This window comes from Vigna unguiculata, chromosome 10, assembly GCF_004118075.2.
Source record: "Vigna unguiculata cultivar IT97K-499-35 chromosome 10, ASM411807v1, whole genome shotgun sequence".
In the NCBI taxonomy this organism is placed as follows: domain Eukaryota; kingdom Viridiplantae; phylum Streptophyta; class Magnoliopsida; order Fabales; family Fabaceae; genus Vigna; species Vigna unguiculata.
In genome coordinates, this window is record NC_040288.1 from 29,384,300 (window position 1) to 29,398,875 (window position 14,576).

Sequence of the window (14,576 nt, forward strand, 5' to 3'; positions counted from 1 at the left end):
CAGAAAAACTAACGTGAAGACCCTTTGGCTTCCGAAATAACTCCCAAGAAAGTATACAAATACTAAAGAAATCAAATGTTGGAAGCAGATTTGAGTATAAATGCTTATATCAGCAATAACAAGGTAAAATAACAATCAAAGGATACCAAAAATAAATAAATGCGTTCAGGTAGATTCAGGGGCAGAAAAAACTTGCCTGACTTCACAGTTCTTCAGGCGACAAAGACAACTCAAAGATGTCTCTTGGGCAACAAATTACCATCTTTGCCTTCTCAAATCAACTATAAGAAAATATTAAATATTAAAAGAAAAAATATTTAAAAGTAAATGATGCAGAAACTACTTCCGATTAAAAAAATGTGCATACAATCTTACAATATGTCGGAGAGAAGTCAGCTGAATCAGTCAGTGGTTGAGCATTATGACCTTAAACCAACCGAGATGATCAAGCAGACCAGACCATCAACCACCCTCAATCAGTACCATAATATCTAGGATAAAGTCCTTAATCCATCTCTTGGAAGTTGGCATAACCGGGGCTTGGATGTCAAGTCAAGGCATGACAAAGATGTTACATTGTTCAAGTTCAAGATTTTCCATTTGTCATGCCAGCTATCTGATCATCTTCCATGCGTACTCTGCGTAAGCAGAGAATGACAGCATTTTTCAGCAAGCATTCTGCACCAGCCAGGAACCTGCTTAACAGAGAAATTTTACTATAAACATTCATATTTAATAGGTAAATACATAACTAAAAATAACTTGGAAGTAAAACACTCAGGTGAGAATCATACTAAATACAGCAATTCATAGAACAACTCTAATTTATGAGAACCTACATGCACACAATCTAAATATAACATTCTACAAGGAATGTTTATACATAACAAACTGGAAGGGAAAACATTAAAATAAATCATTAGCATTTCATCTAGAAACTGAGAAGGTCAAATATATTTTTCATGAACAACTTCAATCAGCTTCTTACTAACCTATTGTCATGCTAGAATCACATTCAACCAATCAGACGATTCTTATAGTATTTGACTTTAGTAATTATTTATTGTATATTGAGATGTGTTCTTTGTACTTAAAATTTATTAAGAATAATATCCATTTAAACACTTTTGAACTTAACTTTCAGAGACTGACCATATTTTTCATTGACACATCTAACATCGTCTCTTTTGCTAGGATTTGGTGAAGAAAGGTTAGCAAAACAAAGGATAATTCAAGGAACATGGATGCAGATGAAGCAGGTTATTGCTGCGACAGTATTTAAATAAAATAAATTCAATCAACATCTGTTAGATAACATGATATCATTGATTGGCTTAGTATGCTTTGGTGATTAAGCTACTCAGTAGCCTGTCAAACAAGGGCTAGACTAATTTCCACTGCTAACTAAAGTGTCAGACAAGGGGCTGGGCCCTTTCATTCACCCTGCCAGCAAGTGGGAGGCATACTTATTTTGTGAGACAGCACTACAGAGAAGCTAAGTCCATGGTCAACATTGTTAACCAAAAAGGGCTCAACACACTCCCAAAATTTCACACTTGACAATAGTTAAGAATGTACAAAACTTGGTTAATCTAGTATTGCCAGGCTATCACACTAGTAACGATGGGGTATAAATTACTAGCTTTCAAAGCAAATATTACATGTTTAACACTATTTACCAGTATAAAATAAAACATGAGTGATATACTGGTTGTGTATGAATAATTTTCCTTAACTGAAAAAGCATTCATTTCCCTCTCCCAAATTCAAGTGGCAAAATTTTTGGCTGAGGGGAATAAAGAGAACACTTCCCTACTGTAGTGAAGGTACACAAAATCTGGATTAAGATGAAGCAAAATCAAATTAAAAATACTTTAGTAATAGCCACCGATTATTGGTGATTTGAACTATACCTTTAGACAAAACAACATTTCAGTCTTCATGTTCTTTATCAAGACTTGGAATGATTTTTGGAAGCAGTCTGTAAGGTGGCCTTGAACTTGACTCACCATCACTATTTAGGAATTTGAGTTCATTTTCAAGAACAGAGTAAGCTTCTGAAAATGCCTGCACAAATATTATAACTTTTGAGAAATACTACCAGAAAAGCCAAATTCATCAAAGCCCTAACTTAAATAAAACCAACGCAATCAACACAAACATAAATAATCTCCAGAATCTTACATTAGTTCAATATTAGGTGATCGGATCAACTTCATGGATGAAACCATGAATTGCCAATAATATGCAATGATTTTTACGAACTTCATCAAGTTAAAACACTCAGAAAAATATCATAAATGTAACCACTAGAGTCCAACAAATACAAGCCCCCTTAATTGTGGTTATCATATGCTTATATGGGTCCAAGCTACTTGCCATTTCTATCACACCTTGTGGGTACACTGAAACTTAATCTTTTACTGTCGATTATGCTGTACCCTTGGCTGGCCGCAGACAATTTTTAGGGTGTGTTCGGGCTTACATCAACTAGAGACATGACTTACATTGAGATCATAAAGCTTAAACAATTATCATCTTACAAGCTAATTTTGTATAGTAAATTTACAAAGCTTGCTTGACACAAACCTTAACCAAATTTGTCCATTAAACACAATTTTCAAGAACCATTTAAACATTTTGACTAAGAAAATAACAAACTGACACATTCCACGTGGTTATTCAAAGTACATTTGTCATCCTTGGGCCTTTCAGCCACATCATTGCAGAAAAATTTGTAGACAGCTTTATTGGTTAATAAAGCCACAATGAACTGCTTTATTGCCAAAAAATACATGAAAGATTTAGTTCAACAGCTTGTGCATAATATCAGTCATAGGTTTCTTTCTCTTTTCGTCCTGACATAGCAAGGCCAGGTATGACAACTGAAATATGAAAAAGTTATTCGTAATCAATACCTTAATGCATTGATGAATTCGGAAGCAATTCCTCCCCACATTATTAGTTGGGAAAAGGGGATCATCTATGTGAATTGGATCAATGCTGCAAAGAAGGTATTTTCATTTGGCAATAGGAAAAGGAATGATAATCACACTGTAGATAGAAAGTTTGGTTTCTATACATTACCTACAACCTCTTTCTCTCTTTATATAAAGTCCACTTCCCTGAACTGATATCCGCATTTGGCGAGGATCAAACACATTCCTAAAAGAAAAATACATTGAATTGAATTCTAACAAAAGTACAATTATATAAGTCCTCTCTAGTAGCAACTATAAATATATATTTGTCTAGTTCTCTCACCCAAAAAAGTAGAGAAAATCCATCAGAAGGCTTCCATAATTCTGCCAAAAAATGTACGTTTATTTAGTAGCAGTAAAATATCTGAAATAAAAAAGAGCTGAGGAAGTAAGAATGGCAGCCCTCCATAGCCCAGTTTGATTCTTTTATACTAAATACTCATTGATTAAAAGAAAAATAAAGAGTAAAATATGATTTTTCAATCCATTTAAATTGTGGCATTCTATTCTACACTAGTTTCAGAATAGTTCAGATGATGATAGAAAAATATTATTAGTCCTCCAAGTCTATCCACAAATACAGACTTGAATAACAAGAATGATTAGAGTTTACTTGGTTGATTGGACGGCCTAGATGATGCTCATGCTGAAGAAATCGTATAATTAGTAAGACCTGCATGCAAAATTAAAACAAATACGGTTTTAGCGGATCCAGACTACAATTTTTCAAGAAACTTAATTGCCAAAACAAATCATGTCTAAGATGAAGGCGATTAGATATGTTAAACTGTTTCCTACGCAACATCCACCACGATTTCAAAAAGAAAATGAATCCAAAGAACAATTCCTATAGAAACCGTGTAAAAAACCTTCTTTTTTTTCACTTTTTTCCACCACATCATCACTAGACTACTGAGAACAAGATTATATGAAACACTTATCATGTCAGTAGCTGATAGATCTGAGAATGTAATAAAATCAAGAATCTTCATTGGTTATATAAAAAGCTACACCAATTTTTGCTACAACAGTACAAAAGGGACTCGGATAATTCATTGAGAAATGAAAATTGGCCGTAAGGAAGTAAGTAATCATGCATACCAAACAGTAGGAACTTAAGCCACCGGAGTAGGATTGATCAAGGCTCCTATCAGCCAGAAATTGTTTTAGTACCAGAGCAAGAGGTGTAGCAGCAGGAAATTGCTCTGTCAACTCCTTAACCTACAAGAGGCAAAATAAAAGAACCACAAGATACATTTGAACTCAAGTATATTATCAAAGCTGAATATAGAACCACGACTCATTCACTAAAAAAGTTGATTTTGTTGATAGACCAGTGGATATCAACAATTCATACTATTGGACTTATTCAGATCTGGTGCTCTTCATCCAATTTATTGCGTCATATCAAGCTGAATTATTTGGAAAAAAAAAAATTCTAGAGAGGAAGTACAGGAGGAAACATAAGATATACAATAAGACCCTGTATAAATATGCTAACAACCTTCTTTGCACTACTCGTTACATTTCACCTCATTAAAAAGGTTAAAATAAGTGGACCACTTCACTCGTAGGAATCCAATTCTGCATTCTACTTATGTATCAGAGCAATCCTAAACACCTACCCTAAGTATCCTCTTGGGATTAATATATAAATTTATGAAAAAATAAAATTTAATAAAAAACCAAGTGTAACAAACTAGTATGTTTGAGTCAATTAACTTCAAAGAAAGTATTCACACTTCCTAATTGAGGTTTAGGAAATAAAATAAAATAAAGCAATTATTGACCAAATAAATAAAAAAATTCAAGATTTTGAACTAGAATAGGAAAAAATGCAAATATAACCACTGAAACAAGATTAGTTTATGTAATTAAAAGTCATATGGACATTAGGGAATCACCATTTCTGTAGTCTGGAGTCCAGTATGAGAAGGGGTCTTAAAGCTGATGTCCAGACGAACTGATTTCGATTTCAAAGCATCAATTTTCATTTGGGAGCCTTTTGGCGAAGCCAAATCTTCTAACTGGATGGTATCTGAATTATTATCGCTACCATGTTCACCTGGAGTACGATGTGGGTTTTCATTTAATGACTGTATAATAGGAGCCGAGGAGGTAATAACATCCTGAGGTACTTCCACCACAAGCATAATAATAGGAATCTGATAGAAAAAAGATACAGAATATTACCAGGCCAGAAATAAAAAGAGTACACTAACAATTAAAAGCTTAAGAAAGAAGACGGGTATTACAGCTGTATTTTCCACTGTCTTCAGAGAATCATTTTTCACCCAGTCCTGATTGGCAAGATACCTAGCTGCATGCTGGCACATAAATATAATAGCATCAATTGTCTGTAATACTGAACATCTTTGACTCTCCGTATTACTATTGCTAAAATATACATATACACTAGAAAGCAGAAATCTCTATATTGTTTCATCATAAAGAAAGATGAAACAATAAAGGTTTAAATCCACTTTTTATCACAATAGTTTAATCAATGTGTAATTTTGGTACTTATAAGATTAAATAGTACATTTGGTCTTCCAGTTTGCAAAAATTAAGCAATTATGGTCCAACATTAATATATCATCTGATTGCTGACAAAATGTTATGTTTTCGGTGATAACAGATGTAAAGCTTATTAAGCATTGCATTAATATTTTACGAGAAAAAGTAACTATCATTATCCCTGACAGGCACGTTAACATTTTTTGCTAAATATTGGATCATCTATAAGAAATGGACCAGAATTACTTAATTTTTTACAAACTGGAGCACTAAAAGTGCAATTAAATAATGGGATTAAAGTTATAAATTGATGAAACTATGGAAACCAAAAGTCAATGTGAGCCAAGAATAATAAACAACACAGTAAGAAATTATTTTAAAATGTGATCAAATAAATATCATCCAAACCGAATCAGAAAGATCAATTCACAAGATCTGTGACACACAGTGCATGAAGATTGAGAGGAAAAGCAACACATTCTAATGTCTGAATTCCGGAGCATAAAGGTGCTAACCACCAACTACTATCATACCAATATGTTTATTTTCAATCATCTCATGTGATTTCTATTTTTTCCAAATAAAATAAACCAGTTTGTAAAATTTGAAAGAGAAAAAAACAAGACAAATGAACAGGCAAGAGCAGATTATTTTACATTAAACTGCACTTCATATATTCATGGGAAGTGTCACGACTCAATTTTATACTAATCCTATTAATGTAGATGTGAACACACAACAGACTGAGTAATCAATGCCAGGTAGCAGAATATGCTGAGGGCCAAAATTATGCCATATAAACAAGCCACTCGAGCCTAGCAATAGCAAGCCTCCCTTCACAAATTGAATATGGCAGCTAGCAAATACCCCCATGCCATTCTGGCACGATACTTCCATTTAACAACATTGACATCAAATTGATGTAGAGTCAAAAGTGTAGGCAGCAAAAAGGGCGTCATTTATTGCCAATATACCTGAAGACATGTTTCTTTAATCCCATTACGACCTTCCAGTATTCCAGCTTCTTTAATAGGTTCCTGGATTTTTTTATTGGAAATGTTAAAACAGACAATGATAATCTGTCTGAATAATGAGATGCCAAGTAAACAATTATGTAAAAAGGTATAAAATTTACCAGGTTTCTCACTGGAGGTAGACAAACGACAAGGTCAACATCACTTGTCGGAAGGGACATACCAGTTGCATTGGAACCAAATACGTTTGTCCGTGATCTAGGCCATAGAACCTGCAGAAATCGGGTCACTCTCTTGACAGCCCAATTAATGTATGGCCTCCTGGCCATGTTTTCTGCAGCAACCTGGATTCCATTGTAAATTTTATAAGCAACGTGATTAGCTTCCTTTGTCTTCTGGTGATGATATCAAGAAATACAAAGTTTCTACAGATTCAATAGCAATTCTATTTGCCAAGATTTTAACAAAGGACTGGACTGCAAATAAAAAACTGAAAAAAAAAGCAAGGATAAAGATACTAAAACAAGCTATGCGAAATTCAAAATATGGACAATGCAGGAGGAAAAACCCTATAATGGACAGAATGTTATCCACCAGCTTGCAGAAGAGTGTACTGAGAATTGAGAAAGTACGTTTAACAACATTATCAACATATAAGCCCAGTACCTGTTTACAGAAAGAGTCAATCTCATCATGGAGAATACCATGCATCACAGATAAAGATATACCCTGTGCAGAACAGCTTTGTAACTCAGGAGGTTGCAAGGGAAAGGTGACATCCGGCTGCATAATTGAAAACCTATAGTCAACACTAACATATACACACTAAGTAAGACTTGTGTAAGGATCTTTCTTACATGTTCCTGGTCACGTGCTATCTGTGATAATGCAATCAGGCGGTCCTGCAGCAAGGCAGCAGGTAAAGGCTGAATCAAAGGTCGTACTGCAAGATTATTACTTCTCCAAGGCCACACAACTTCAGCACCATCCATTCTTAAACATGTTTCCTCCAAATTATTTCCATCATGATACCAGCCTCTCATCCCCCAGTGCCTTGGGCTGGAACTACCAGATCTAACCGTTGGAAAACCCCTGTGTTTCCTGGAGTCACTCACAGGAGAAGGAGGGGGTGGACGTGGTGCACGTGGTACACAAAGCACAACAGGTGATGGAGGCCGCTTTATGCGAGGCTGCTCCCGCCTGGTGGGAGGAACACAGGGACTTTTATGATCAAACCTTTCCCTTGACAAGTTAGGAATAATTATTGGCCTTAGAATGGGATATGGATGTGAATCACCTGCCTTTCCTTCAACTTCTCCAGGTAAACCACTACCCAAAGAACCAGAAGTATCTTCATCCACTGCTGGATCAGTAACTGAAGAAGAATGCAATATCTTTCCAGGTACTTCATTACCTGACATCATGTAACCAACAGTCTGGGTCCCAGTCCCTACAGGATCAAAAGGAGAACAAAATGCAGCAGCTGTGGGTGATGTTAAACCATTCGTACTGTATGAAGATGTGCAAGCAACCATATCATCCACAGTCCTATTCATGTCAGCTTCACGCAAAGCCCATAAACTGTCATCAGAGCTAAGTGAGGGAGGCCTGGAGAAACCCTTTCCTGGGTAATCAGAAGGGTTCCAGTACATTATGCCTCCACCAAAATATTGATTATAATCTATACCAGAAACAGCATGAACCTCATATTCTTCCTCAGATAAACAGTGATTGTCAAATTCATCTGCTAGCTCCATTGTGTTTGTTAGGTCAGGTAAATCCCATGCATCCCCAGAATATTTTCTTTCATCATCAGGAGCAGTTGCATCAACCTGCATACTGTGAACAGCCAATCCTTTTGAAAAGGTGCATTGCTTCCTAGATATAAGACCAGAGTCATAATTATAGTTTGGTGATGGGGACCTGCATCCTCGGAAGACTGGGGGCCAGTCAAAACTCATAGGAATAGGACGAGAGAGGATTGGGTTGCATCCACCTTCAATAGAAGGATTTCTTGCCTGCTGTAATGTGGGAACAAATGGATGGCAGAAGTGATTGTGCCAATGCCGCCCAACATCAAGATGTAATCTATCCGTGGCAGGAGGGAGGTGTGAATTAAAAGATGGAAAATAAATAGAAGGTACCCCAGGCCACTCATATGGACTGCACTTTGAGAAAGCTGAATTTCTACTCTCAAATAGACATCTATCATGCTCATTCAACCGCCCAAATTCTTTTACATTAACCTCTCTAATTGGTTTGTCAGGAGCAGTAGACTTTATATCGGTTTTGGCAACACGCAATGAGTTCAAATGACAGGTATCTTCCTTGCTGAAGAAGCTACCTTGTTTCAATGCAGGTACAGGAGGAGTTACAACAGCATTACAATCTAAATCACATGTAAAAGTATCTAATCCAGAACATAAAGTTTTCCTTTCATCTGATAATAAACAACATTGAGGCCCTAAACTATTCCCAGATTCAGCAAGATCTTCTGTCTCTCCTTCAACTTTTCCAGTAGAACTGTTCTCCTTAGTAAGCCCACTAAGATTACTACAATGGCTTGAATTTGAAGTAAGGATGTCATTACCAATTGAATTGTCATTTTTGACATTCTGAATGGTAGAACTATTCAAAAATCTATCACATATTGCCACCTCACCTTCAGAAACAACAGTGGTAGAGGCAGCATGCATAATTGATTTATGAGAATTTCCACCTGCACTATCAATGATGATGTTTTTACTTTTATTTTTCTCTTTTCTACTTCTTCTTGAAGTGGTCCGTACTTTTACTGTGCCAACATCCAATCCTTGAGTATGATCCTGATGATAAGTGCCTTGTTAAAAATTATTTATATCTACAAGAAAAAATATAAATTAGATTAAAGAAAAAAGATTTGCAACCATTTTTACAGTTGATGATGAGCACTCCATTGAAATCTCCTTCCCCATACAGACAGCAGGAAGTTCTCTGGATCCCACTAAATCAGTCTTCTTTTTATTATCCCCTTTACAATCAGTATCCTGAAATATCAAATGGAACAAAACAGAATTGCAAATGGTAGCATTAATTTGATAAAACTATTTGAGCCACCTCTTTAAATAAATATTAGTACCTTGAGTGGATTTTCATGTGAAATACCATCTGTGCAGGTCTTTGAGACAGGATTTTGCCGTTTAGTATTGCGATTTCGTCCCTTCTTTTTCCGGTTAGAAACACTAAGCTTTTCTTTAGGTTTATCTGATGAAGACTTTTCAAGTGCCTCTCCTAATAGTTCAAGTTTTGTGCAGTCAAGTGAAATAACCATAAAAAATCCTCGCATTTTTCTTAATATACAATCAGATATCGTACAGACAGAACCCAAAGAACTAAAGAAAAGCTTTCCTATGTCATATTCACTATTAAGATTTGATGCTACCATCATATTAACATCATGAAGTACTAATAAAGAATTGAAGGCTCTGGCTAAAGCAGCTGGTTTTTTACATAAAGAAACTGGTGAAATAACTGTTCCAAATTCCATATCAACAGGAAGAGATGAGATGATCCGTTGAGCTGACATAGGACGATTGTGTTGCATTAATTTATCCACTCCCGCACTGTATAGGCAAATCTCATCATCAGAGGCACTACTTGACACTTCCAAAACATCACGAGTCTGAAAACTTGTGAAAAATAAGTCAGCCTCGAACTTAGAGAAGGCTACAAAAATATATTAGCATAGACCATAACATGTAAGAATATACTATAACTTATTATAAGCCCTAGTATTGAACTCAGAAGTCGACAGAAAGTAGAAAAGTATCCACCACATCCAAGATTACATATTGCAAAGGAGATCTAATGCGTTGACAATATGAAAGTAGTTAGCAACATTAACATTTAGTTCAACTAAGTTTTATCCAACTTGTTACACAATGTTGTGAAAACTGGTGCGGTTATTGACCTAGTCAACGTATTGGGTCAATGGGTCAATAGCCGAACCATTGAGTTACTGATTGACCTGGTCAACATTAAAAAATAAAAAGATATTATACATGTCTAACATAAATTACAATCTAACTTTACATAATAAAGTACTAATATTTGAAAAGATAAATAATGTTCGAGACAATGTTATTCCATAGTTCAAATTTCAAAACATTATCATAGTAAAAGAAATAATATCCAAAATAAAATTCTTAAAAACAACACAAATCCATATACAAAAACCCATACCACAACTCCATAAACAAATTAAAAAGACAAATATTATATATTTAAAAAAATTAAAAACTAAAAATTTTGGATTGGGCCAACCAGGTTATCAATTGACCCTGACAGTCAAACTGGGTATCAGTGTGAACATTAAGTCGACCTAGTCTACCCAACAAATCCTGCCCCGGGTTAGTCTGGTTTTAACAACTTTTACACTATTTAAAGATTCATTTAAAAATCTCAGAATATCCGCAATCATTTAAAAAAATAGAAAGAGAGAAAAGTGGGAGTTTCTTGGTCTTCTACATCATTGTATTCTTCTCTTTATATTACACATATCAATCCCATTCCTATATTTCTATTACAGTCAATATAATTTTCGATAAAACACAAATTCCTAATTATCAAGTGCTATCTAAAACTTTAAAAGACAAATCTAAGTATTCCTTGAGAAATTAATATATCATTTTGAATCTATCCATGATACCATCCATCAATACACAAAGTATATCTTTAATTATTCTAGTTCATTACAACAAATTCAACGTGCCACAATAAACATCTCCTGCTAAAATATGAAATAAGTCCAATTTCAAAAATAAAGGTAGAGGTGATTTTTATGAGAGCCTCTTCTTTTCCTTCAGCCCCCTTCCCCCTAAGAAGTCAGCAATTCTCTCCACCCACAAATGAAAGACTAATTAGTCTTACGTAGCCAAAAATGACTATAAAAGAATGTACTAATAATTAACATCATCATGACCAGTAAACGCCACCAGTTCCTTCAATATTCACAAATCAATAAGGCTTATAACGAAAAGCAAAAGGAAACTGCATTTTGATCCCAAAACCGCAGGTGCACATACCAAAGTTCACTACAAAATATATCAGTTTTTAATATTAGGCTTTTCTTTGACAATGCAAAAGTTTCCTTTTGAGGAATGAAGAATCTAGTAGAATCATAATTATTTTCTAATATAATATAGTTAAAGAAAGAATGATTGCATATTACTTTGAATAACTAGTCACATTTTTCAGATTTTATTTGTAACGTAATATGGAACAAGAAAAACTTGCCCTCCTCAAACCACTGCTCCAAACTATTTTAGGTAGTCAAATTTGCACAGATATAAAGTTATAGTTTATCCAATTAAATCCGCAGTTGTGAGTGTAAGCACGACATTACCAGTACTCATATATGCCACAACAAAATGAATTCATGTTGAACCATCACAGTGCGTTTATCAAAGAAACAATAAACACATTTTTCTCCATAAACTACAATACATGCATTAGGAACACTAACTGCCACCCTCTCATATAAAAGCATTCAACTCTCGAATCCTTAATCTTTGCTTAGCCTCCCCACAAATATATGTTTTCCATTATCAATTTTTATTAACTCTCCACAAATTTTACAACTTAGGTTGTATCTAGTCCAGTTTATTCGAGTTAACTTCTTAAAAAAAAAAGTTCTGTCAAACAAATATGGAGAAAACTGTAAAAAAATTAAGAAGCTTAATTTTTACTAAACATAAACATGAAAAAAAAAAGATTTAGAAAGAAACAAAACTAACTGATATAACTTAAAAAAAAGTTGCATACCCTAACTTCTCTCGTCTTCTCATTCTCAACTAATGAATGTATAAATGGAAATGGAAACTTATAAGTTCTTGTTTTTTATACTTGACTTTTAAACTGGCAACACATTAGCTAACAAAAATGTAAAAATGGAAATAAGTTAACCAGTTGTCACTAACTATGTAATTCATACATCGCACTAAAAGCTCCACTGTGCACACATCATACTAAAAGTTCAATAAGTTCACATGGAAGTACCAAGGGTTTTGCAGCTTTCATAAAGAAGGTGGTGAAGACCTTTCTCCTGGTGCCAGCATCCAAGTTCGCCCACCAATCAACGCACCCCTTCTTCCTCCAAAATACATTCACACCAACACCCGCAGCACTCATCTTCTCCTTCAACTTCACACCTCTCTTCCTCCCTCCACAGCAATTCAACCAAGCCAATCTCATCGAAACCTCCATCCTATTCGCAATAAACGCTTCAATACCATAATACCCCTTCGCTTTGAGCCAATGCAGCTCGACCCAATCCTCTCCAAGCTCGGCCTCATCCCCCCGGAGGAACCCACCACCGGAGATCCGGTCCATTGCCTCCACAAACTGGTCCACATTCCCAACAAACCCCTCGGCAAAGGTCAGCGCGTCTAGCCGCCTCGCCGAGGGCGGCAGTGAATTGGCGGCCTCCTCGCCCTCACGCGACTCGAACAACCGGGCGGACTCGAACACCGCCCGCCCTGCTGTTTCGGATTCAGCCACGCGCGCAATAAGGCCGCGGGACTTTTTGAAGCAGAGGGTGGGGAGGTTGTTGGGCGAGGGGAGGTCGGGGAGGAGAATGAAGGAGCCGTGGCCGTGAGATCGGAGCTTGGCCAGCATCTGGAGGAGGATCTGGACGAAATTCCCGTCGACGACGGTTAGATAGGCCTGGCGTTGGTGAATTGAAAGAGAAGAGAACCATTTGAGAATGGAGGATCGAGGGTTAGGATTAGGGTTAGGGTTGGGGTTTGGGGATTGGGAGTGGTAGAGGGAGATGTGCGAGGTGAGCGAGTCGATGAGTTGGTGGTGAGCCATTGGAACGAGTTTGCTTTCGTTTTGTTTTTTGTGTTTGCTTAAGAAGTTGCAGAGATGATCATGGTCTGTTCATGAAGATTTCACTTTGGTATGCAGTCCAATTTTGTGCATATCTCAGTTTATTATATTTTATTACAGTCCATTTTTTTTCTCTCTATACTGTAGAAATTGTTTGGACAGAGTTGAAAAAGAGACAGTGAAACTAAAACCAGAAATAAGTATATTTTAAATAGAATCAATTGAAATATAAACAGGATATTTTATATAATTTTCGTAAAATATGAAAATAAAATTGGTTGAAAAAGAGACAGTGAAACTAAAACCAGAAATAAGTATATTTTAAATAGAATCAATTGAAATATAAACAGGATATTTTATATAATTTTCGTAAAATATGAAAATAAAATTGGTATATAATTTAATTTGTAACTAAATACAACTTTTAAAATAGTTTAAAAATAAAAAACACATATTTAACCTTATTTAACTTTACAACAATCCAAATTATAGAACTAAAAAGAAATAGCCGTGTTCTAAGGATGTGTTTTAACATGGTAATAAACAAGACACCACTTTCAATTAATTCTACTTGTGCCTCTTAAAATATATATATATATATATATATATATATATATATATATATATATTTTATTTTTTTTTCTTTATTTTATTTCGTTGGATTTATACACACAACTAGGTTTTTTGACCCGTGCAATGCACAGGATTATTTTTAATAATGATTATAAATTATAAAATTATTAAAAAAAGTTTAACAATTTATTATAAATAACTATATTGTTATATAACAAAGTTTAATTACCATAATTGATCAAGTACACAACTATATTGTCATATAAAAAAGTTCAATGACCATAATTGATCAACATTTCAAAATTATGCTTAATCTAATCACAACAACAACCATTAACGAAGACTTCAACATTTGATTCGATGAAATCATTGTCTGCTTGAAAGACAATCCTTCTTTTAATTCATTTTCAGAACAAAATAGCCTCCAACCTTGACCTATCTTTGTTGAACTTCATTGTTTGTTCGATATTAGTATTTTGCAATTCACTATACTTTTAGGCTCTATAAGAAAGACGTCTTCTACCTTCACCTCCCGAATGAAGTTGGCAAACTTTGATGGCAAATCCTACATGATTCAAACGTTTTTAGTTAGTATAAGTATTTCAATTTAATTATAGTAATAAGCATAAGAATAAATAAGAAGGAATATACCAAGTGACTTGTT

At 35.0% G+C, this 14,576-nt stretch overlaps 1 protein-coding gene across 3 annotated transcripts; it reads right to left on the reverse strand.

Moving 5' to 3' along the window:
* Positions 1-196: 196 nt before the first annotated feature.
* Positions 197-13,409, reverse strand: LOC114167239. Of its 3 annotated transcripts, XM_028052262.1 has the most exons (18): positions 12,509-13,409; positions 9,591-10,133; positions 9,379-9,498; positions 7,330-9,297; positions 7,139-7,255; positions 6,634-6,816; positions 6,473-6,535; positions 5,237-5,308; positions 4,886-5,146; positions 4,083-4,202; positions 3,595-3,654; positions 3,265-3,305; positions 3,088-3,165; positions 2,919-3,003; positions 1,914-2,067; positions 1,737-1,837; positions 376-695; positions 197-281 (listed from the first exon to the last, which is right to left on the reverse strand). In XM_028052262.1, the coding sequence occupies exons 1-15, from the start codon at positions 13,319-13,321 to the stop codon at positions 1,933-1,935; spliced, it is 4,659 nt and encodes a 1,552-aa protein (XP_027908063.1). In that variant the 5' UTR covers positions 13,322-13,409; the 3' UTR covers positions 197-281; positions 376-695; positions 1,737-1,837; positions 1,914-1,932. The 3 variants fall into 3 exon arrangements, with proteins under 3 accessions (XP_027908063.1, XP_027908062.1, XP_027908064.1); XM_028052261.1 differs by lacking the exon at positions 1,737-1,837; XM_028052263.1 differs by lacking the exon at positions 1,737-1,837 and having other exon boundaries at positions 368-695.
* Between the last annotated feature and the right edge of the window lie 1,167 nt (positions 13,410-14,576).